Source organism: Podarcis vaucheri (assembly GCF_965113315.1).
Source record: "Podarcis vaucheri genome assembly, chromosome: 10".
NCBI classification, from domain to species: domain Eukaryota; kingdom Metazoa; phylum Chordata; class Lepidosauria; order Squamata; family Lacertidae; genus Podarcis; species Podarcis vaucheri.
The window spans coordinates 53,264,120-53,286,232 of record NC_138748.1 but is presented as its reverse complement, the minus strand read 5'-3'; the positions used below and the strand labels follow the sequence as shown (position 1 = coordinate 53,286,232).

Genomic DNA, 22,113 nt, shown 5'->3' with positions numbered 1-22,113 from the left:
GCTGATTCACCAGCATGTTCCTTGGAGAGGATGCCTTGTCAAAGCAGCCCCTTTCAGCCAGCAAGAGTGATTCCCGCACAGCTGGGTGCTGCTTCCCAGGCTTGTAATCCAAAGCATCATGTTGAAGGAGGTGGTGTTATACAAACAGTTTCCTACTGTATGCGCAGGGATCATGCAGATCATACATAAAACAATTATGCCGTTATCCCTCTGTGCATTCAGTAAACACATACAGAAGGGAGCAGCGTCAATACAGCAGGCTTTGCCCTGTCCCCCAACTATACACATTCACTGAATATTTGAATGGATGTACCCATCCATCCCTAAGTCTGTTCACACAGCTAGGGCCATATGAACACTGGGGTAGAAATTATGGGAGAAAAAGGAACACTTACAGAGAACTTGACCTGGCAGCTCTCCTCCCCCAGGTAGCACAGGTCCCCAGAAACGTTTGTCTCTAGCCAGAGATGTTCGCCATTCACTGCATTTTCCTGAGAAAATGAAAATGTTTTTTCATTCATTCAGTTAGCTACTCAGGGGGATGGGGAAAACCAACCTTCTGTATAGTCATTATCAGTAATGTTTAATAGCAAGAAGACCCAAGGTAAACATTTAAGGAGCTGCCTTCAAATTATAGACCAGATTCTCCTGATACAGGGTTTTACAAAGCAAACCTATGCGTGCTTACCTGGAAGAAAGCCCTCTTGGACTCAATGGTTCTTACTTCTGGATAACATTGAAAAGCATATTAAAATACAGGAGTCTCCCTTACTTTATCAAGATCAGCTGTAAGTCTGGTGCAGTTTGGGGATTTTTTGATATTTGCTTGATCATTTATTACATTTTTCAATCTGCTTTTCAAAATGCAAAAAAGCTGCAGTGACAACCAAAAAGCACACTTTTTTTTTTTACAAAAATATAAAACATTCGAGGCACATTGAAAGCCATATTCCATCCACAAGGGTGAAAACTAAGTTCCATACACAAGGTTCATGTCTGGACTTTACCAGTGTAGAAAAAGCCCAGTGTTCTTTTATTTAACATATTCCCCACTTCTCTTTATGAAGCATAACTTTAGAACTATCAACAGATAGTTCCCTCTGCCCAACATCCTTTGACACATTCATATTGCATATTTCAATTTCTCAATGGTTCCCCACCCCCCACCCCCCGCTAAACAGAATTTCATTTTCCCACTTCATTCTCAGGGCACCACAGAGTATCTTTAGGATTGTCCTCTGCATGAGGTTAAGTTTAATTCTTGTTGCCAGGTGGCCAGGGGCAACATGTGCTTTTTTTCTTTCCAGTAAATATTTCTTCTGCACTTTGCAGCCATGATGCATCGTGATGTCTACCTCCAGGCTTTAATTGAAGCATAGACACCTGTGAAGGCTGCAGAGCCTTTGGGTGAGATGGTGTGCTGAATGAAGGAAGGAAGGTTCACAAACACCCCTTGAGCATATCAAAGGTAAGTAAGGTAATTGTGACAAAAATCCTGCACCCATCCATGAGAATTTCACCCAACATTTGATTCATTTTGATTAGGTTTGAATGCAATTGCTTTCAACTGATGGAAAATGGTAGTAGTAGTAGTAGAAGAAGAAGAAGAAGAAGAAGAAGAAGAAGAAGAGGAGGAGGAGGAGGAGGAGGAGGAGGAGATTTTTTAGCACAGCACTAGTTATAAATATATATATATATATATACACATCAATCATTCCAGCATTCATGGGCTCACTTTCTGTTTGTCCCACTCTGCATCCCATAAGGCCCAGAGAGCATCATTGCCTGTCCTGCTCAAACAGAAGGAAGACACCAACCAATTGTGCTAGTCATAAGGAATGTATCAAATATGTCTACTAGTTTTTATCTGATAACTATCCATTACTTGCTTTTAGGACCGCAAAATGGGACGCGGGTGGTGCTGTGGGTAAAAGCCTCAGCGCCTAGGACTTGCCGATTGAAAGGTCGGCAGTTCGAATCCCTCCCGTCGCTCGGTCCCAGCGCCTGCCAACCTAGCAGTTCGAAAGCACCCCCAGGTGCAAGTAGATAAATAGGGACCGCTCACTAGCGGGAAGGTAAACGGCATTTCCGTGTGCTGCTCTGGTGCTGGTTCGCCGGAGCAGCTTCGTCACGCTGGCCACGTGATCCGGAAGTGTCTGTGGACAGCGCTGGCTCCCGGCCTCTAGAGTGAGATGAGCGCACAACCCTAGAGTCTGTCAAGACTGGCCCGTTCGGGCAGGGGTACCTTTACCTTTACCTAGGACCACAAAACCCACTATTTATAATAAAACTCAAGAGAAAAGACACATTTTCGTTCAAGCTTTCCCATCTTTGCAGACCCAAAAGGCAGATCAGAAAGCATGAAATGCCAAAACCATGTATAAAATCTGAATGTAGGGTTGAATTCATGGGTAGACATTATTTGCCAAAGGCATTACATGGTACTTTTTTGAAATGTGCTATGAGAATTGCTAATGGTCAGAAGCAGTTAAGGCTTTCGTTCTTCACATCTGACAGGTGGCGCCTCCAGCAAGTCTGTGCTTCAATATTTTTGTGTGCATCTATAGACTGGCCTTCCCCACCTTGGTGGCCTCCAGACATTTTGGACCATCCTTGCTAGAACATTTGGATCTTTAGTCCCAAACATCTGGAGGGCATCAGGCTAGAGAAGGATGATCTATACATGGTGGCTTCTGGATTCTTTTTGGCTGGTGAGGGAGAAGGTGCCTACACTGTGTCTCTGAAGAACATCCCATGGTCACCTGAGCTTTCTTTGGAACCTTGGTCCCAGGGTATGGATTGAAGGCACATGAAGCCACCACAAAGCCACCTGGGTCAATGGCAGGATGGGTGACCACCTTGGAATTACATGTTCCCAGGTAGGTTCCAAGATTGGGGGAGAAGTGATCTATAACTAACTAATATTAAGCTGAGGATATTTATTTTCAAACAATCATAACCCAGAATAATAATAATAATGCAGCTTAAAGGGGATTCCAGCTTCCTTCCTGCCATAATACCAGCTTAATTTCAAACAAAAAAATTATGATGTTCTGCTTTAAGCAAAGAGAATCCAGAACTGCAACATGATACAAAATGCATTGATCACGCCTAATAGTTTGGCTTCTGCACTGCAAAAAAAAAAAGTCACGAGCAATATTGTTGCTTTCCAACCAGATGGTGTCCAACAGCAGATTACTTTCAATTAACTGTGCAGCTTTGTGTCTTTCTAAACCATTTTCAATATACTGATAGTTTCAGTGTGCTGAAAGAGGAATTTATCTTACTATAAAAGTAGCTCATTAAAGAAATGGGGCAGACTAGTGAGGAAAAAGACAAATTCTTACTCCATTTCAGCAAATCCTTTTACTTGCTCTGTGAAGTAGCTTTTTCCAAAACAACATTATTTAAACTATATATAGGGGGGGGTTGGTCAGAAAAACGTATAGCAACCAGGCCATCAAATCTATATTTTAAAGAGAAGATTTAAAACAATATTTACTTTGAAAGTCTATCTGCCTTTCCTTATTCTAGTGCACATCGTTTCTTCATTACATCCCTAGCTAGATTTTTTTCTAAAGGTAAGAATGGCCTATTTCTACAATCCAGTTGGGAAGACATCTCGTTTCTCTTCATGCAGACGTCCTTGAAAAGGTGAGAGCACTGGATTCTCAATTGCCCTTGTAAATTACACCACCTTTCCCAAGAGGGGAAACGTAAAAGGGTGCTTCGTCAAGAGCCTATTATGTTGGCCCTCCGCAGTCAAATATAGCTTCCTAGGCCACTGAAGGTACAATTTAAATTGTGCTATTTTTTTCAGCCAACAGACCTATCAATGCTTAAACTTAGAAACTGCCATATTTCCTTATGTCCTGTCATGATCCCTGTGATCAGCCAAGAGTGACCTCTCAGTCAGAATATCCATTGTAATATTCACCTGAATGGCAAAGAAAGACAGCAGAGAGAGGCAAGTTTATCTTTACTACTTCCACCAATTGACATCCAGGAGGGATGTTACAGTTGCCCCCTATCTGAATAAGCTATATTCCCCAGATATATAGCTTTCTTCTTTAAAAACAGCCTCTAGTCCTTGTAGAACCCAAGATCATGAAGCTGAGCCTGCGAGCAGGGTTCTCTTCATTCATTTTGGGATAAGCCAGACTGTTCCAGACTTTTAAAATTTATAGTTATCTCACCTTCCCTCCCAGAAGTTCAGTCTGGAACACCTCCCCATTCCCCATTTTATGCTAAGAGCAATGCTGTGAGGTAGGTCAGGTTGAGAGATGGCAATGGGCCCACGGGTACCCAGGGAGCTTCATGGTGGAGTGAAGATTTAAACACTGGTATTCCAGGTCTTAGTTCAACACACTGTAACAATTACATCACATGGATGCTCTCGCTCTCATTTTAGTTAATGAATGAGGTCACAGCAATTACTGACGTTTAGGAAAGCAGATCTACACAATTAGACAAACGCAATGTGTGCACTCCCATTTATTCTGTATTCAGTTCACTCTCACTGCTGGTTTGGAAAACGGTGTACAGTGGATGCTCGGGTTGCGAACGTGATCCATGTGGGATGCACGTTCACAATCTTCAGTGTCCACAAGCCACAGTGGCACGTCTGCGGACACACGGGTTGCGGTTCAGCGCTTCTGCGTATGGGCAAAGCGCGATTTAGCTGAAACCCGGAAGTAGCCCAGCATTTAGCATGCGCGACTGCTGAAACCCGGAAGTAACCCGTTCCGGTACTTCCGGGTTTCAGCAGTCCGTAGCCTGAAAAAAATGCAACCTGAAGTGTCTGTAACCCGAGGTATGACTGTACACACTATGTTAGACCCAATCCATATCCTGTATCTGTCCTGTAATTTATTATGAAGTACTACTTTTTCATGTCTTTCCTGCTTTGATCTGAACAGAGTAAAAGAATGACCTAACTTTCAGCCGGTCAAATGCCCTCCAATGCAGTGGCGTAGCATGGGGGGTGCAGGGGGGGCGGGCTGCACCGGGCGCAACATCTGGGGGTTAGGGTTAGGGGGCGCAAATCCACGGGTTAGGGGGCGCAAATTACTTGCCTTGCCCCGGGTGCTGACAACCCACGCTACGCCACTGCTCCAATGTTTTGGGAGAGCAAATTGGCGTGCACACCCTACACCATCTCACCACTCCTGTCGTTCACCTGCTCACTCGCGCCCACCTCCGCTACTGCCCACCCACTCACCCCATCCCTCAAGCACCCACTCACTGCCATCTGTCTACTCCCTCCCTCACCGTCCCCCCTCCTGACCACTTGCCAGCTGCCATTTCCCACCAACCCATCACCTCTGCCACTGCCGCCTTGGCCAACACTATCATGGCCTCAGGAGAAGCCACTGCAGCCTTGGGGGAGGCTGGCACATCCTCAGTTGAAGCCAGTGCAGCCAGCCCAACCGACACCGACACCAGTGTAATTCCAGAAGCCAGCTTCCAGAGGTGTTGTGACGGAACGAGGAAGAAGAGTGGCAACGTGTGGGAGCAATCTAGGTCTGCTTCTGTTTTTTGGCCCTGCACCCTGGTGTGAGCCAACTGACTCGCACCACAGGGCAGGATGCCCACAGGGCAGCCCATCTTTTGGTCCTGTGCGTTTGTCAGTCCAAGGTGTCCTGCTTAAAATGAGACACCTGTGCAATATGTAATGTGTGAAAATTCAAAGGGAATGTTACAGGGACATACCCTTTGCCCACAGAAGATTAATGTTGGTTCGTTTTAAGTCTTTTGTGAGGGTCTTCCTTGATGGAGAAGTGATTGCCAATAGAAAAAAAATTAGGTATCTGGGATCTTAAAGTAGCTGTGACTGGACAAAAGCTGCCCCTACCTGGCTCCCAAATGCAAAGGTATCAGGAAAGAAAGGAGACTAACTCAGCTATTATACCCTGTCTACATAAAGAAGACATTCTAGAGGTTTCCTGCCATGCAATGCTCTTGGCAGTCTTCAATCATTCAAACACCAACCTACAGTTATTTGAACTCTGTCTACTAGAAATGTCAACCAAGCTATTATTTGCGCCAAGGACATAACAGTACTAAATATCCAGAACAAAAAAGAAACACCTACACTCCATTCTAGTGCCATTCTGAGCTCCTTCACTGGGCCGTTGGTGATGGCAATGTTGAGGTTTTGAACAGGAGCCAAATGCTGAAGGCCAGATCTGGAAATTGCTTTCCTGCAAGAAGAAAAAAGAAGGAAGCTATATAACTGAAGCTATAATTCCAGATTATTTCATTTTACCCTTATTAATCTATACATAGGAAACCAAGGAATGTACAGTTGAATAATTCATTGTTCCACAAACAGTGTAGGTAATGACTCTTCCATGGATTCTGTGTAATAATAATAATAATAATAATAATAATAATATATTTTTTATTTATACCCCGCCCATCTGGCTGGACTTCCCCAGCCACTCTGGGCAGCTTCCAACAAAATATTAAAATACAGTAATCCATCAAACATTAAAAGCTTCCCTAAACAGGGCTGCCTTCAGGTGTCTTCTAAAAGTCTGGTAGTTGTTGTTCTCTTTGACATCTGATGGGAGGACGTTCCACAGGGCAGGTGCCACTACCGAGAAGGCCCTCTGCCTGGTTCCCTGTAACTTGGCTTCTCACAGTGAGGGAACCACCAGAAGGCCCTCAGCACTGGACCTCAGTGTCCAGGTAGAACGATGGGGGGGTCTTCCTTCTGGATAGGCTGCACAGGATTGCACTGCTCAACCCTTTCCATACATTCAATATCTGTGAATGGTGGTTGGGGGGGGGGTGGAGAGCTGCTGGTGTACTAATGGATCTGTGATCTGGACCTGCTTCCATCCACTCTGGGAAAATCCCAGATCAATCCAAATTGGCCTGATTTCCTCTGGGATCTTTGATATGTCCAATGCCAGTGCACATCCTCTACAGACACAATAGCAGTGTTTCAGGGAAATGGAATAATGATTCATTTCATAACTACCATTCAGTAAAGTAAAACATTCAATTAAAAGAAAAACATTTCAGCCAAGAGCAAGAAACTAAAAATAGTTACAATAACTATGAACAAACAATATAGCAATATACAATGAACACTTATAACACAATGTGTGTATTTAAATATAAAGATACACAGAGACACATCTTCTCTATTTTCTGCAATAGGCTTTAGCTAGGCTGATGTTCTGGCTCACCCACAATATGAACCTGAAACATTTTCTACTTCTCTTGGCTTAAAAGAGATAAATGTGACTTCCTGAAAATGCTACAAATGCCGTTGGGTGGAGCGTCACCCAAAGGCACTTCCAACATAGCTAGGATGGAAAGCCAAACAATCCCAAGGCCAGTAACTGCAGCCTCGACCTCTAACCTCTCTTGTGGACATTCAGCATGTTCACATTACTCATGCCAAGGCTCTCTGTATCCCTGCACCCATCCTGTTCTATTTATGTATTGCAATGATGCAAATGCCTGTCGCCTGTTTCTTCTTCTCTTTCTGTACTTCTAACTCAGGCGTTGCCAACATGAAACTCTGATGATGCTATTGGACTCCAACTCCTTTCCAAGCCCCAGCCAACACAGCCAATGGTCCGGGATGATGGGAGCTGTAGTCCAACAACATCTGGAAGGCAAGATGTTGGCGATTCTGATCTAGAATATGTAGTTGATAGTCTTGTACTGCTAGTGGAAGCCCATGCAAGGACTTCTCCTAGTGCAACCAGGCTTCCCTCATCCCACCCCACCCCACCATCCTCAACCTGCACCCCCAAATGGGCTCAGTCAGGAGATCCTTCAGAACAGGGGAGGAGAGACCTTGTTCCATCAGGAAAGCAGAAAGCCTTGCGCTGATGGAGCTATCTCCTTAGGCCTTGCGCACAGTACAAAATGCCCTTCTCTCCACTGTTGAAACAATTCTTTAAGTCCAGCTGCGCAAGACTGGTCCTTCACTGTCTAATAACAACGTTGCCTTCCCATTACAATGGATGGTTTTGAATTATCTTTTGGGTTGCAAGTAACTGGGAAATCAAGACACAAGCTCTGAGATTGCACTCACCAAGAGAGGGCAGACAGAGCCAATTTATACATTATGAATTGGCCCTGAAATGTGCCACTAACACATGAGGAGTGTACAGAGAAGGCAGAAGTAATAGCAGCAGCTTCTGTGAGCAGAAATTCCCTGACCCTTCATGTGCCCCATGCATGGAAGGGGTTTTCCATGCGCAGAACACTATGCGCACAACCAGAAAGGACCAGCAAACAGTTATATCAACAGTTAATTTACAGTTAATTAAAAGTTACCGTTAATTTTTGCACTTATCCAAACTGATTCTTCCTGTGTTCATTGGACCATTTTAAACAAGCAGGGGGAGAGGATACCCACCCAACATATTTCTCTCCTCAGCGCTGGCCCAGGACAATTTGCTGCCTGAAGCGGAGTCTAAAAGGCACCCCCACTACCACCATGGCAAATATTTTAAAACAAGGTCTGGGAACATTTTTCAGTCCAAAGATTACTTTGCCTCATGAGCAGCCTTTCAGAGTCCACACAGCACTCTCCTTCCAGGCAAGCAAGACAGTTAAAGGACACTCTCCAGCCAGGTAAAAAGGAGTGTGCAGAATCAGGTCAGTGAGGGGTGTGGTGTGACAGGAGTGTGTCCTAGGCTGAGACCTGTGGGCCAGGTGGCAAGGCCTGGGAGGCTACATTTGACTCCCAAATCTAAGGTTTCCCAACCCTGCTTTAAAAGGTCTTGCCGCACCCTGCACCTTCTACCTAACTTATGGGGCATGAAAGGTGATACAGGTGGTAGCCATTTTAGGCATGTCCAATCGACGCTTGACCACTGATGCCCAGGTCCTTTGGGACCTGGAAGAGTGGGAATGGGGGCAGAAAGGGGTGGGGCGGGAGCTGAATAGGGTGGGATGGGGTGGGCTTATGCATGCCCTGTCAATGCGTGTAGGGGCCCGGAACAAAACCCCCTTACAAAATGGTTGCTGCCTGTATATAAATATATCTACAAATAAATAAACTCTCCCTTTTCTTTCATGGTGCCAATGGAAGCAGATTTCATCCACTTGCTGTGCAAAAGCCCAATCCTTCTCTTCTTTGCTTTCTTGTTTTGAACAACCAAGGTCAAACATACCTAATGCCTCTTAATGGGGACATTTGACTCCCTCTCAGTTCCATTTCTTTAAAACAGGGGTGACGAACACAGTGCCCTCAAGACAGGTTTGCTGGACTACAAGTCCCCTCATGCCTGACCATTGCTCATGCTGGCTAGGACCAATGGCATACCCTCCAATATTTCTCCCATGAAAACAGTGACGTCCCATTCCATAATGATAATGTTACTATTTACACCCCACACATCTTATTGGGTTGCCCCAGCCACACAGGGCAGCTTCCAACATATATAAAAACATAATAAAACATTAAACATTAAAGGGGGGGGCCTTCCCTATACAGGATTGCTTTCAGACAGCTCAGAAGTCGGATAACTCCATACCATCCAACATTTCTCCAATGAAAATAAGGACATCATAAGGAAAAGTGGAGACATGGGTGGCGCTGTGGGTTACATCACAGAGCCTAGGGCTTGCCAATCAGAAGGTCAGTGGTTTGAATCCCCGCGATGGGGTGAGCTCCCGTTGCTCGGTCTCTGCTCCTGCCAACCTAACAGTTTAAAAGCACATCAAAGTGCAAGTAGATAAACAGGTACTGCTCCGGCGGGAAGCTAAACGGCGTTTCTGTGCACTGCTCTGGTTTGCCAGAAGCGGCTTAGTCATGCTGGCCACATGACCCGGAAGCTGTACACCGGCTCCCTCAGCCTGTAAAGCGAGATGAGCACCGCAACCCCAGAGTCGGCAACGACTGGACCTAATGGCTGGGGGTCCCCTTACCTTGCCCTTAAGGAAAAGTGGGACATTCCAGGATCAAATCAGAAACCAGGATGGCTTCTCTAAATCAGGGATGTCCCTGAAAAATAGGGTCTGAGGTGGGAATTGTAGTCCACCATTATTTCTGGAGTTTATATAATTTGGTATTTGAATGGTTGGTATTAGGAATTGTATTATAATTTGACATTGATATAATGTGGCTATTACTGGATTATTGTAATTGAAAACTAATAAAAATTATAATTTAAAAAAAACAACAGCATTCTTTCTGGAGAGCATCACGTTGGCTACCCTTGGTCTAGATTAAAACGTTAGCTGCCACTCTGACAAACAAGCAAACGAAAAGGCTAATAAGCAGTACTTCGGTCTTGGCAACAGAAAGCAATGCAGCAGAACTTGTGATTGACAAACAGAACCCCATTCCAACTGTATGTCATAAGGCCTAAGCATTCTAACAGTGCCTCCCCGCCCCCCAAAGAAAAACAAACAGGTTTTCTTTCACAATAGCATTCCAGTAATACAATAGCTATTTACAAATGGCCATCTGTCAAGTCTTCTTTAGCTGTGATTCCTGCTTTGCAGGGTCTTGGACTAGGTGGTCCTTGGGATCTCTTCCAATCCGACAATTCTGTGAAATTGTATAAATCTCTCAAACTAGGTAGCACTAAAGGTCAGGAGTTCCAGGGCATGCACGAAAAGCCAGATTGAGAGAGAAAGAGGCACTCGTTAAATAACACATTTCCAAATATATTTCTTTGCCACCTCATTATCATCCAGCTGGCTTTCTGTACTACAGTATGTTGGAGAAATGTCTGCTTTATTAGCAATGTTCTAGAGCACCAGCCCAGTAGAGACATCACCTTGCCAACAAAGGGCCGTATAGTTAAAGCTATGGTTTTCCCAGTAGTGATGTATGGAAGTGAGAGCTGGACCATAAAGAAGGCTGATCACCGAAGAATTGATGCTTTTGAATTATGGTGCTGGAGGAGACTCTTGAGAGTCCTATGAACTACAGTGGTGCCCCGCAAGACGAACGCCTCGCAAGACGGAAAACCCGCTAGACGAAAGGGTTTTCCGTTTTGGAGGCGCTTCGCAAAACGAATTGCCCTATGGGGTTGCTTCGCAAGACGAAAAAATCTTGCGCGTCCCCGCGGGTTTTTTTCGCTCCCCCCCTTTTCCTAAGCCGCCTATCAGCTGTTCCGCTGAAAAACCCGCTTAACAGCTGATCACGGAAAGCCGCTAGACCGCTGTAGCGCTAATCAATGGGCTTGCTTCGCAAGACGAAAAAATCGCTAGACGACGAGAATCGCGGAACGGATTCTTTTCGTCTTGCGAGGCACCACTGTACAAGAAGATCAAACCTATCCATTCTGAAGGAAATCAGCCCTGAGTGCTCACTGGAAGGACAGATCGTGAAGCTGAGGCTCCAATACTTTGGCCACCTCATGAGAAGAGAAGACACCCTGGAAAAGATCCTGATGTTGGGAAAGATGGAGGGCACAAGGTGAAGGGGACGACAGAGGATGAGATGGTTGGATAGTGTTCGTGAAGCATGAGTTTGACCAAACTGTGGGAGGCAGTGGAAGACAAGATTGCCTGGCGTGCTCTGGTCCATGGGGTCACGAAGAGTCGGACACGACTAAACGACTAAACAACAACAAAGCACACCAGCCTACTTTGGATGAAACAATAAACTATAGCTGGCCATTATGAGAATCCTATGGATCAATTCATGGGTGGGCTTGCTACTTGCTCTCCCTTCTCCTCTTCCTCTCATGATGGAAGCAAATGTAAAATTTCTGGTTATGGTTTGGCGCAAGTATTTTTCCCTTTTCATCCAAATACAGGAAACTATGGTTTGTACAAACCATAGTTAAATAGCATACCAGGATGGAAACCCTCCACCTGTTGCCATTAGGGAGAGTTTGAATGTGCCTTTCCTCCCTCTGTGACAATAATGACTATATTAGGGCTGTAACCCTTGATCAATTTTAGAGTAATTGACTACAAAACTTTTAAACTGACTAACAGGTCATGCCTGATTAATGAAGCAACTTACATACTTACAGAAATTGCAGGTGCCTGCACTATCTTAGAAGAGGCATTCCCCATGTACATATGTCATCTAAAAATATTCAGAACTATTGTTTTAGTTCTTTAAAAGTAGATGCAGAGTTAATCAAACAACTAAAACTAATTTAATTAGATGACTAAAAATCACCCTTAATTGGGTGAAACCATTACTATATATTGATTGCAGTAAGCCTTTAAGAAAAAATCAATTACTCAATTCCAACCCCCATCATTCCTGGCTGTTGGCCTTGTTGGCTGTGACTGATGGAAGTACTATAGTATCTAGACAGGTTCCCCACTCCCTGTTCTAAAGTGAGTTGCATTCAATTCTATTAATTAGCAGCCCTAGGGGACTGAGTAACAGAAGGAAAATGATAAATAATAAAAGTGAATAATTAGCAAGGTAAATTCTGCAGCCAATATCATTCCCAGAATCATTGTTAAACGAATTACTGTGGCTGCATTATTTGCCACAGCTCATCCAAAATCAAATCCTGAACTGGATTTCACGGGCATCCAAATGTCTACCCAGCCTCCAACAATAAGCTATCAATGAACCATGGCCAGCTAAGGTAAACATGTCTGACGAATGGCTACAGGTGGTCCTATGTCACACCTCAGATACAATTTCAGGTCAGGATTAGAAGTGGGTGAACTTCTTGTAACAATACCTCAACACTGGCTGAGACCTCTTGAAAGGTGATCTAGTGATGATGTACTTTCCAAGAGCACGCTTGGCTATGTTTCTCCAGAAACAACTTACGTAAATCTGCCAGGTAAGGATTTATGGTTCTGAATCAGGAGGTAAACAATGCTGGACTGTTATGGAAACATTTCTAAATCAATTTGTACTTTAAGACTTCCGGCTGAGATATGGGTTGCATGACAGCCTCAACATAACAAAACAAAAAGGCTCCTTCAAATCCATTGCTTTTCAGGCTACAGAATTGGGGACGGGCTCAGCAGCACTGCAGGAGTAAGAAGTAAGAAGTAAAAGAAGTAAGAAATTTGATTCTGAACTGATTTTAGAATTTACTTCAATTAATTGACTGTGGCTTTATGTAAACTCTGCTATTTTTACTATTGTTAGCCGCTCTGAACCCAGCTTTGGCTGGGGAGGGTGGGATATAAATAAATTATTATTATTATTATTATTATTATTATTATTATTATTATTAGGTTGAATTTGCCAGTGTTACCCTCATGCTGACATCTTCTTGAAGGAAACATTGGAGGGTGAAAATTCTGCTACCCCCAAGTCCCCCGTTTCAGAGCGTGTGTGTGTGTGTATCTCAGAATAACTTCTGGATTGGGAGTAATCTGGTAATTGCCAAATGTCCAAAAGCACTCTGCTTGCCCTAGCCTAAGGGTAGCCAATGCTATATCATCAGACTACAATTCCCATCAGCCCTGAACATTGGCCATGTTAGATGGGGCTAATATTTGATGTCCAACATAATCTGCACCATGTTCGCTACCCCTGCCCTAGCTTACAACAGCATGTTCCTGATATGTTGCTTCCTCTTGTGTCTCGACCTCTGTTCTAATGATGAATGGCCTGGATCTAGCCTACTTGAGGGAGTTCTTCTCCTTATGGGAGATCACTCATAGATCCTTTTTAAAGGAACCACAGGGGAAGCTTGCTCTATGATCCTGTGCCACGAGAGGTGTCATCTGGGATGGGGAAGGAGAAACAAAGAGAAGGACTTTGGATCACCAATTTTATGGGATACTTTCATGAAGAATCCTCAGACCTGAACTTTAGAAGCCTTTTTTCCTTACATGACTTCTGTTGTTGACTAATTTATAGACTTCTATTTTTATACAGTTATTAATAGTGAATGTGAACCAAAAAAAAAAAAAAGCCTCGAGAAAGCCAGGATATAAATATACTGGTGGCTGCTCTGGAGGTCAGATGTGGTCCCTGAGGACTTCAGCACATGAAGCAGTTGAACTTGAGGAAGGAGAGAGGACAACATGGTGAATACCAGTTTTGCTTCCATCTGGATCAAGATACAATGGTTTAAGCTCTACTTACAACCCACGATCAAACCATGGTTTGCAGTCCTACCTTGCACTCTACTTACATTTGAACCCACTACATCTTTCTGGTTTAAGAAACCCCAGAAGCACTGAATTAAGGTGCAAGAGAAGAGAAGAAAAAAAGAGAGAGCACACAGACACTGTACTCATTTTTAGTTGGGGGGGGATGTGATCTGTTGTACAAAGATAATTTCATCTGAACTGGGCCAATATCACCTCCATGATGGATGAGTTGTTGCTTTCAAACTGCTGGGTGGGCAGAAGCTCGGACAGAGCAACTGGGAGCTGTCATGGATTCTTTAGTTGAGACTCCTGCATTGCAGGGGGTTGAGCTAGATGACCCTCAGGATTCTATTGTTTTAGTGGATCTGCTCTGAGTAAAGTTTAATTGAATACTTGTCATGTTCTACCCCCAGTGTCAGAGGTAATACACCTCTTAAAGCAGCTGCTGGAAGTTGCAAATGGAGATGCATCATATTGGTCTGCTGTGAAAAGCAGACTCAGCAAATTCCACCGTCATCTGTTCACCTTTGTCTTTGCATAGGATTACAGTGTGAGAGAGATCTGACATTCTACATTCATACAACTGAGAAACCAATAAAAGAAAAACTAGCCAATGAGTAGGTAAACTAAGGCCCGGGGACTGGATCCAGCCCAGTCGCCTTCTAAATCCAGCCCGCGGACAGTCCGGGAATCAGCGTATTTTTAAATGAGTAGAATGTGTCCTTTTATTTAAAATGCATCTCTGGGTTATTTGTGGGGCAGAGGAATTTGTTCATTTCCCCCAAAAAAATATAGTCCAGCCCCCTACAAGGTCTGAGGGCCCCTGCTGAAAAATTTTGCTGACCCCTGAACTAGCCAGTCATTGAGAACAAAAACTGAACATCACAGGCAACAACTGCCATTTTAAAGGTCTTGCTACATTCCTTAACTTCACATGCCCTTCAACATTTCTCTGACAAAAAATAGGAACATCCTATTCCATACCCTCCAACATTTCTCTGGCGATTTTCATTGACAAATTACTCAGAGCTCAACTTGTTACATCACAGGATCCACTGTTGATTCAATAAGGGGAGAGCTTGATTCTCTGCCCTAAGCCTTGTTTTGATCAACCCTCTCCTAACACTCTGGGCATGTAGGAAATCCCATATAGCAACCCTCAAGGGAACTGCTTTGCATACAGAGCTGTGCCTGAGTCTCTAAGAGGCATAAAATGCAATTAGCCAACAGCATTAATCTCATTAAAATATCTCCCCGGGGCATTAGTACTACCTATTTCAAAAAAGGAAAGAGTGTCTATTGCCCAGGTATTGAATGCGTTTAGCAGACTACAATCCCTTTTGCACAGTTCAGTCCAGTATCGAAGCTGCGTGCAAATGCACCCTCTTATTGGCCCCCTAACATCTTCCCTTTGAAAACTGTAGTTTCTCAGCTCAGCACTCAGAAGACTGACAAGAGGTTTGCCCATTAAGACGTTTAAAATAATCTATCAAACTGCAGTACTGATGTCCAGGGCAGAATTCTGGCTCATTTCTGCATACATAGAGGTTGTGAAGCATAGAATCAAACACATTGTGCCTCCTCTTCCATATGTTGTTGGAAACCAGCTCCCATCGGCCCCAGCTGGCATAATAAATAATAATAATAATAATAATAATAATAATAATAATAATAATAATATTTTTTTATTTGTACCCCGCCTTGCCCGGCTGGAGCCGGGCTCAGAGCGGCTAACATCATATAAATAATAAAAACAAGCAATCAATCTACAATCCTCAGGTTAAAATTGAAAGCAGTTAATACTCGCCAGGACCAATTGTTTCCACTGATATTATAAGGACCTGAGAGCGGGCTGGGAAACCTCCTTCATGCTTGTTCTTATACAAAGAGAAAATGAGTCAGACTGAACCCTGACCAAAGGCCTGGCGGAACGGCTCCGTCTTGCAGGCTCTGCAGAAGGATATCAAATCTCCCAGGGCCCTGGTCTCTTGTGAGAGAGCGTTCCACCAAGCTGGGGCCACGGCCGAAAAGGCCCTGGCTCTGGTCATCTCCCTGGGGCCCGGAATCTTTAGGGTGTTGATATTTGCAAACCATAAGGTTCTACGCGGGACATACCAGGAGAGGCGGTCCCATAGGTACGAGGGTCCTAGGCTGTATAGGGCTTTAAAGGTTAAAACCAGCACCTTAAACCTGACCCTGTACTCCACCGGGAGCCAGTGCAGCTGGTATAGCACTGAGTGAATGTGATCCCGTGGTGAGGACCCTGTAAGGAGTCTCATCACGGCATTCTGCACCCTTTGGAGTTTCTGGGTCGGTTTCAAGGGCAGCCCCATGTAGAGTGAGTTACAATAATCAAGCCTGGAGGTGACCGCCACATGGATCACAGTGAGAGAGGTAAGGGACCAACTGCTTAGCTTGGTGGAGATGGAAAAATGCCGCCTTTGTTATAGCTGTAACCTGTGCCTCCATAGAAAAGGAGGCATCGAAGATTACATTCAAACTCTTGACGGAAGGCGTTGGCACAAATTGCAAGGGATGGGAGTTGTTCCCCCAATCGCATATTGTCTCGACCCAGCCAAAGGACCTCCGTTTTCGAAGGATTTAACTTCAACTGGCTCCTATGCGGCCATCCAGCCATGATGGTCCCTGATGGCCAGGAAGGATGGGAGCTGTAGTTCACCAACATCTGGAGAACACCATCTTGACTAGCCATGTACATGTTTCCCTCCTCTTGCAATGGAATGATTGATTTAACTAATAGCCGAGGTAAGAAAATAGATTTTCAGAAAGCACATGACTATTCCCTGATATTTTTTCTCAATCTGCTAAATGGGGGGAAAGGATAGTGCTTCTGTTGTTGTTGTTGTTGTTGTTGTTGTTGTTGTTTCAGTAGCATAATCCTTCCTATCTTTTCTTCACCTGTGCTTTTCTTTCCAAAGGATACAATGAAGGGGGCATGCAAGCACTCACTATCTGGGGCTAAGTAGAAAGAACTCTGGGTGGAGTATGAAATGCAAATCCTTTAATGAAGGATGCTTCCCTACCTACATTGTAGACATTAGCATTCCTAATACTGCCTCATCTTCCTTAAAAAAAAAAAGACCATTTGGTCAATCCTCCATGGATAACATCAATTTAAATTAACGGAAATCCCATGAAGTCTCTTTGTGAAACTGATATAAATAAAAGCTTACTTGAGAGGCACTTTGCCTTGATATTTGCTTTTTATAGTCCCCCTTTCCTCCAAGGAGTTTGAGGTGGCATTTTTGGATCTCCCCTTCTCCATGTTTTCGTCACAGCCTGCTATATAGGCTAGGCTGAGAGATGGTGACCTGCCCAAAGTCACCCAACAAGCTTCACGGCTGAGTGGGGATTCAAAGTCACCCAGTCATTATTATGCCTGTGCAGAAATCTGAACTCTGACCTTCCCAGTCCGACACTACTCACTATACCACACTGCCTAACCTAAATGCCTATTACATTTGTCTTTTCTGTCCATAAACCAGTGTTTTCCCATGCAACCAAGTGCCCTACCATTTATGTAGGAAATGTTGTTTGAAAGCCAGAAGCTCCCCAGTCTAATACCACCATAAGACCCATCCATATTTGAGAGAGAGGGCTGGTTGCCATGACAACCGTAGCCATTTTCACAGCAAGATAGCATCATTAGACCTAAAGAGACTACAAGCATTACAGCTATCTATCTATACACAGAGAGGGGGGGGAGGATTGCAGACCCACCAGGGAAATCCCTGATTTAGAGAAGCCATCCCGGTTTCTGATTTGATCACAGAATGTCCCTATTTTCATTGGAGGAATGTTGGAGGGTATGGAGTTATCCGACCCCTGAGCCATCTGAAGGCAACCCTGTGTAGGGAAGTTTTTTAAAAAAATTGTTTAATGTTTTGTTATGTTTTTATATATGTTGGAAGCTGCCCAGAGTGGCTGGGGTAACCCAATAAGATGTGTGGGGTATAAATAGTAAAATTATCATTATGGAAAGGGATGTCCCTATTTTCATCAGAGAAATGTTGGCAGATATGACATTGTAAAGGCCATTCAGAGAACTATCTTACATGGCCTAGTAGTAGTGGTACCCTCCATCTCAATGTTTTTCAACCTGATGCTCTTCAGCAGCTTTAGACTGCACCTCACGCGAGGCTCAGCCAGCACAGCAGAATACTGGCTGGAGTTGACAGGAATTGTGATCCAAAAGGGAGACTGCACACCAGATTAGAGGCACCAGGTCTAGTCTGGCCAGCAGTGCTCTCTGAGGTACCTCCCAGCACTGCGATGCCAGAGCCGCTTAATTGAGTAGTAAGGCTTTTCAATCACCTCACATTGCATTTCCGGAACATAGGAAACTGCCTTATATGGAGTCAGACCGCATCGTTCCATCTAACTCAGTATCCCATTGCCCTGGACAAACAGAAAAGCCTTGGGCTGTATGGGGAAAGGGCTTCAGAGGGTAGGGAAGCGAGAAGAAGGAAGGGTGTATTGGAAATACCTTTTGAAAATACCAGCAAGTAACATCCTCAGATGCCACATTTAAACCCCAGAAATTGTCACCAAAAGGCATTTTGCATGCCAAAAATGTGATTAGATGATATAAATAACCGAGAGGCAGCATGCAACTTCCAGAGTACTGCCCTGCCTTGGGCACCTGGAGCTGCTACCGAGCTTTAATAGAATGGGGAGATGCTCTACTCATTATATGCACACATAAACTCCAATAATCCCATCCAGCGAAGCTTGAGATACAGGCGTCATTCTGTGTATCAAAGACACCAGACAGAACTGCAAAATGCACTTGACAGATATTAATACCTTTCCTTCACACTAGGAAAACATTAACTTATTGCCCGTAGCGGAAAAACAAACAGCTGGTTGTCATGAGGCTTACTTTGATTAATGTGTGTGTGTGTGTGTGTGTGTTAAATGAAGATTTCAATGTATGTACATTTATTCATTTGAATAAAATTGTCTTGTTTAAATTCATCTTGCCCTAACGAGGAACAAACCTGCTTTATTCCAAGTATGGGCGTTCTGGGATCATTGTGGAGGATATTCTTTCAATTTGGATAAGAATTCACCTCCTACAGCACCTTACATATATCAAGCATCCTCATATTTTTAAAGGGGGGCGATTAAGCAGTGAGTCAAATTCTGGCACGAAACTCCATGTGTAGGCAAAATGGCACTGACATAATGTGCTCAGTTACAGCGCTTTCCAACACAGGCTAGGATATTAGCATCTGCTTCCTGAGTCTGGCTTTTGATCAGGCCAACATATTGTTTTCTATCTATAAAGCTCAAAGCAGAATTATTTATCCTCACTTTCAGAGTGAGTCAGTTGCAGAATCAGCATCAAATCCAGGGGCTTTGCAGCTCCCTCAGAACTGCATTCTGTGTAGCTCAGGCTGCAAATCTTATGTACACTTAACCTGAGAGTAAGTCTTACTGAACACGGGGGGGGGGACTTAGTTCTGAGCAAACACACATAGGGTTGCACTGTTGCTACCAGGAAATGGGAAAGATCCTTTGCCTGAGATCCTAGACCGTTGCTGCTACTGTGCTCAGAGAAGGCAATACAGTACTGGATTAGGTGGGCCAAAGGTATAACACAGGTTTATATGCTAGACATCAAGGCTGAGGAACCTCAGGTCCGGGGGATGCCTGTGGCCCTCAAGGCCTCACTACTTCGCCCTCAGAAGCCTTCCCTGGTCTCATCCTTTCTGGCCCTGTTTGCACTCTCCTTGGGTGCTTCTGCCTGGCTGGAATGTGGGATAGGAACAATACAAGGATGCTTTGGGGTGAAAATCTGGATCGAACTACCCTTCCTAGCCTTATGGTTCCTTTTTTTAAAAAAAAAAAAAATAGTTTTCAATTTTTTTAAAAGAAAAAATCCAATATATGCCACATTGTATCAATACCAGATTACCCCACACATTTTTTCATTAACATTAAAAAGTAATCAAAAAGAACAGATTTTTACCCTCCCCCCAAATCCCCAGACTTCCCTCCCTCCCCTCTTCTGGTTCTTTAGATAAACCAAATTATCTTAAATTTCAGATTCCTTTACTCAATTTTCCAACTATGTACTAAACAATTAAATTTGTGGTATGCAGCACAGATATTTTAAACATTCAGACCACTTCATACATTACACATCTATGGTTTCATGCTATTTCCCCTTTTAAAATTATCCTAATTATTGCTTTTTGCAAGCACTTAATCCATGTCTGCTGATGTCCCAATTCATTTACAACTGCTGGCCCCTAAATAAAAAACAATTTTCCAGATTGTTACCCATTCTTTTTTTCTTACTTTGGCATATTTAAATCTCCTCCGAAAGAGGCTCCCCATTAGGACAATTCCCCATTTCAGGCCTCCTTCCTTCCAAATTTCTCTTTCAGACCCACTCTCTCTGTTCTGTCGGCAGGAAACCAGAAGTCCCCCTCGCCTTATGGTTTCTTAAATGACTGGCTTTGATTCAGAAGGTTCCACGGAGAGAAAATCCCCATTATGACATTCTGGATTCCAAAAGCAGAGTATATATCCTTCTTGGCTCAAACACAAGTCAAGCTCAGAAATGATAGAAGCAGGAGCATATTCCAGCAGACTCTAGAAGCACCACAAAGATTAAACAAGGAATGGATTTTGAATCTGGACACAGAGCTAATGTTTTCTCGCATGTGTACCTGCCACCTGAAAGGCAGACAAAGGCTTTCATAAAAGGTTGAGGACTAAATTCCCTCCCCATTTGCTAATTCCCTCCTCATTAGATTATTATCATTTGTCCATTCTTTCTCACTCCGTCCTAACAAGGTTGTTTTCATTCCAGAGATAAACTGACTGATAAGCATGGCTCACAACAGATTGCTTGGCATTATGTAGACCAGTGTTTCCCAAACTTTTTTGGGCAACGGCACACCTGTTTAATGAAAAAAATCTCGCGGCACACCACCGCGGCACAGCCCCGTGACGTCAGCGCGCAGCGTCACGCCGGGAGGGACGCACGAAAGTGAAAGTTTTTTCCCTCCCCCTTGCCGGGGAACCTCCAAGCTTTGGGGGTGGGAGGAGGCAGCAGAGCGAGGGACTGAGGGACGGCGGCAACTGAGGCGGCGGCGGCTGTTGTGGTGGTGGCGGCGATAGCGGGCGGAGGAGGGGGCGGCGGCGGGGCTTGAGGAGCCGTCGCCGGAAGTTGCTGCTGCTGTTGTTGCTGCTGCTGCCCGGACATGCCGGCCTCCTCCTCCTCCTCCGCTGTCTCGCGCTCCTCCCTTTTGCACGCGCTGCCCCGCCGCTCAGCACCACCACCACGGAGCCGCCCCCGGCTCGACGCAGATCCTCGCCGCCGCCGCCTCTCACCGCCCGACTCGCCCGACTCCCTCCCACGGCACACCAGCCAATGTCTCACGGCACAGTAGTGTGCCGCGGAACACCGGTTGGGAAACACTGATGTAGACCAGGAATGAGGAACCTGTAGTGCTTTTGGTGTTATCTGACCTACAACTACCATCAGCCCTAGCCAGAACAGCCTATTTTCAGGAATGATAGGAGTTGTAGCCCAACAACAATGGTTATTCATCCACCTTGCATGTAAAGGTAAAGGGACCCCAACCATTATGTCCAGTCACGGACGACTCTGGGCTCATCTTGCTTTATTGGCCGAGGGAGCCGGCGTACAGCTTCCGGGTCATATGGCCAGCATGACTAAGCCACTTCTGGCAAACCAGAGCAGCACACGGAAACACCGTTTACCTTCCTGCCAGAGCTGTACCTATTTATCTACTTACACTTGACGTGCTTTCGAACTGCTAGGTTGACAGGAGCAGGGACCGAGCAATGGGAGCTCACCCCATCACGGGGATTTGAACTGCTGACCTTCTGATCGGCAAGCCCTAGGCTCTGTGGTTTAACCCACAGCGCCACCCATGTCCCTCTTACCTCCCAAATTCAATCCCCAGCATCTTCAACTAGGGCTAGAAGAGACTCCCTGTCAGAAATCCAGATAGCTTTGGCCTGACTCAGTATAAAACAGCTTCTTACATAATTAGAAGAGGAAAATCCTCGTTGATCTACTGCAAATCACTC

General features: G+C 44.6%; 1 protein-coding gene across 7 annotated transcripts in view; it reads right to left on the bottom strand.

Annotated features, from left to right (window-relative positions):
• The window catches only part of DGKI (diacylglycerol kinase iota), a 248,151-nt gene that overhangs the window by 135,024 nt on the left and 91,014 nt on the right, over positions 1-22,113 (bottom strand). For all 7 annotated transcript variants that reach the window (XM_082240439.1, XM_082240443.1, XM_082240440.1 and 4 more), the window contains exons 2-3: positions 6,095-6,203; positions 396-491 (exon numbers count right to left, since the gene is read on the bottom strand). In XM_082240439.1, the coding sequence (XP_082096565.1) occupies positions 396-491; positions 6,095-6,203 (205 nt within the window). The remainder of the gene's footprint in view (positions 1-395; positions 492-6,094; positions 6,204-22,113) is intronic.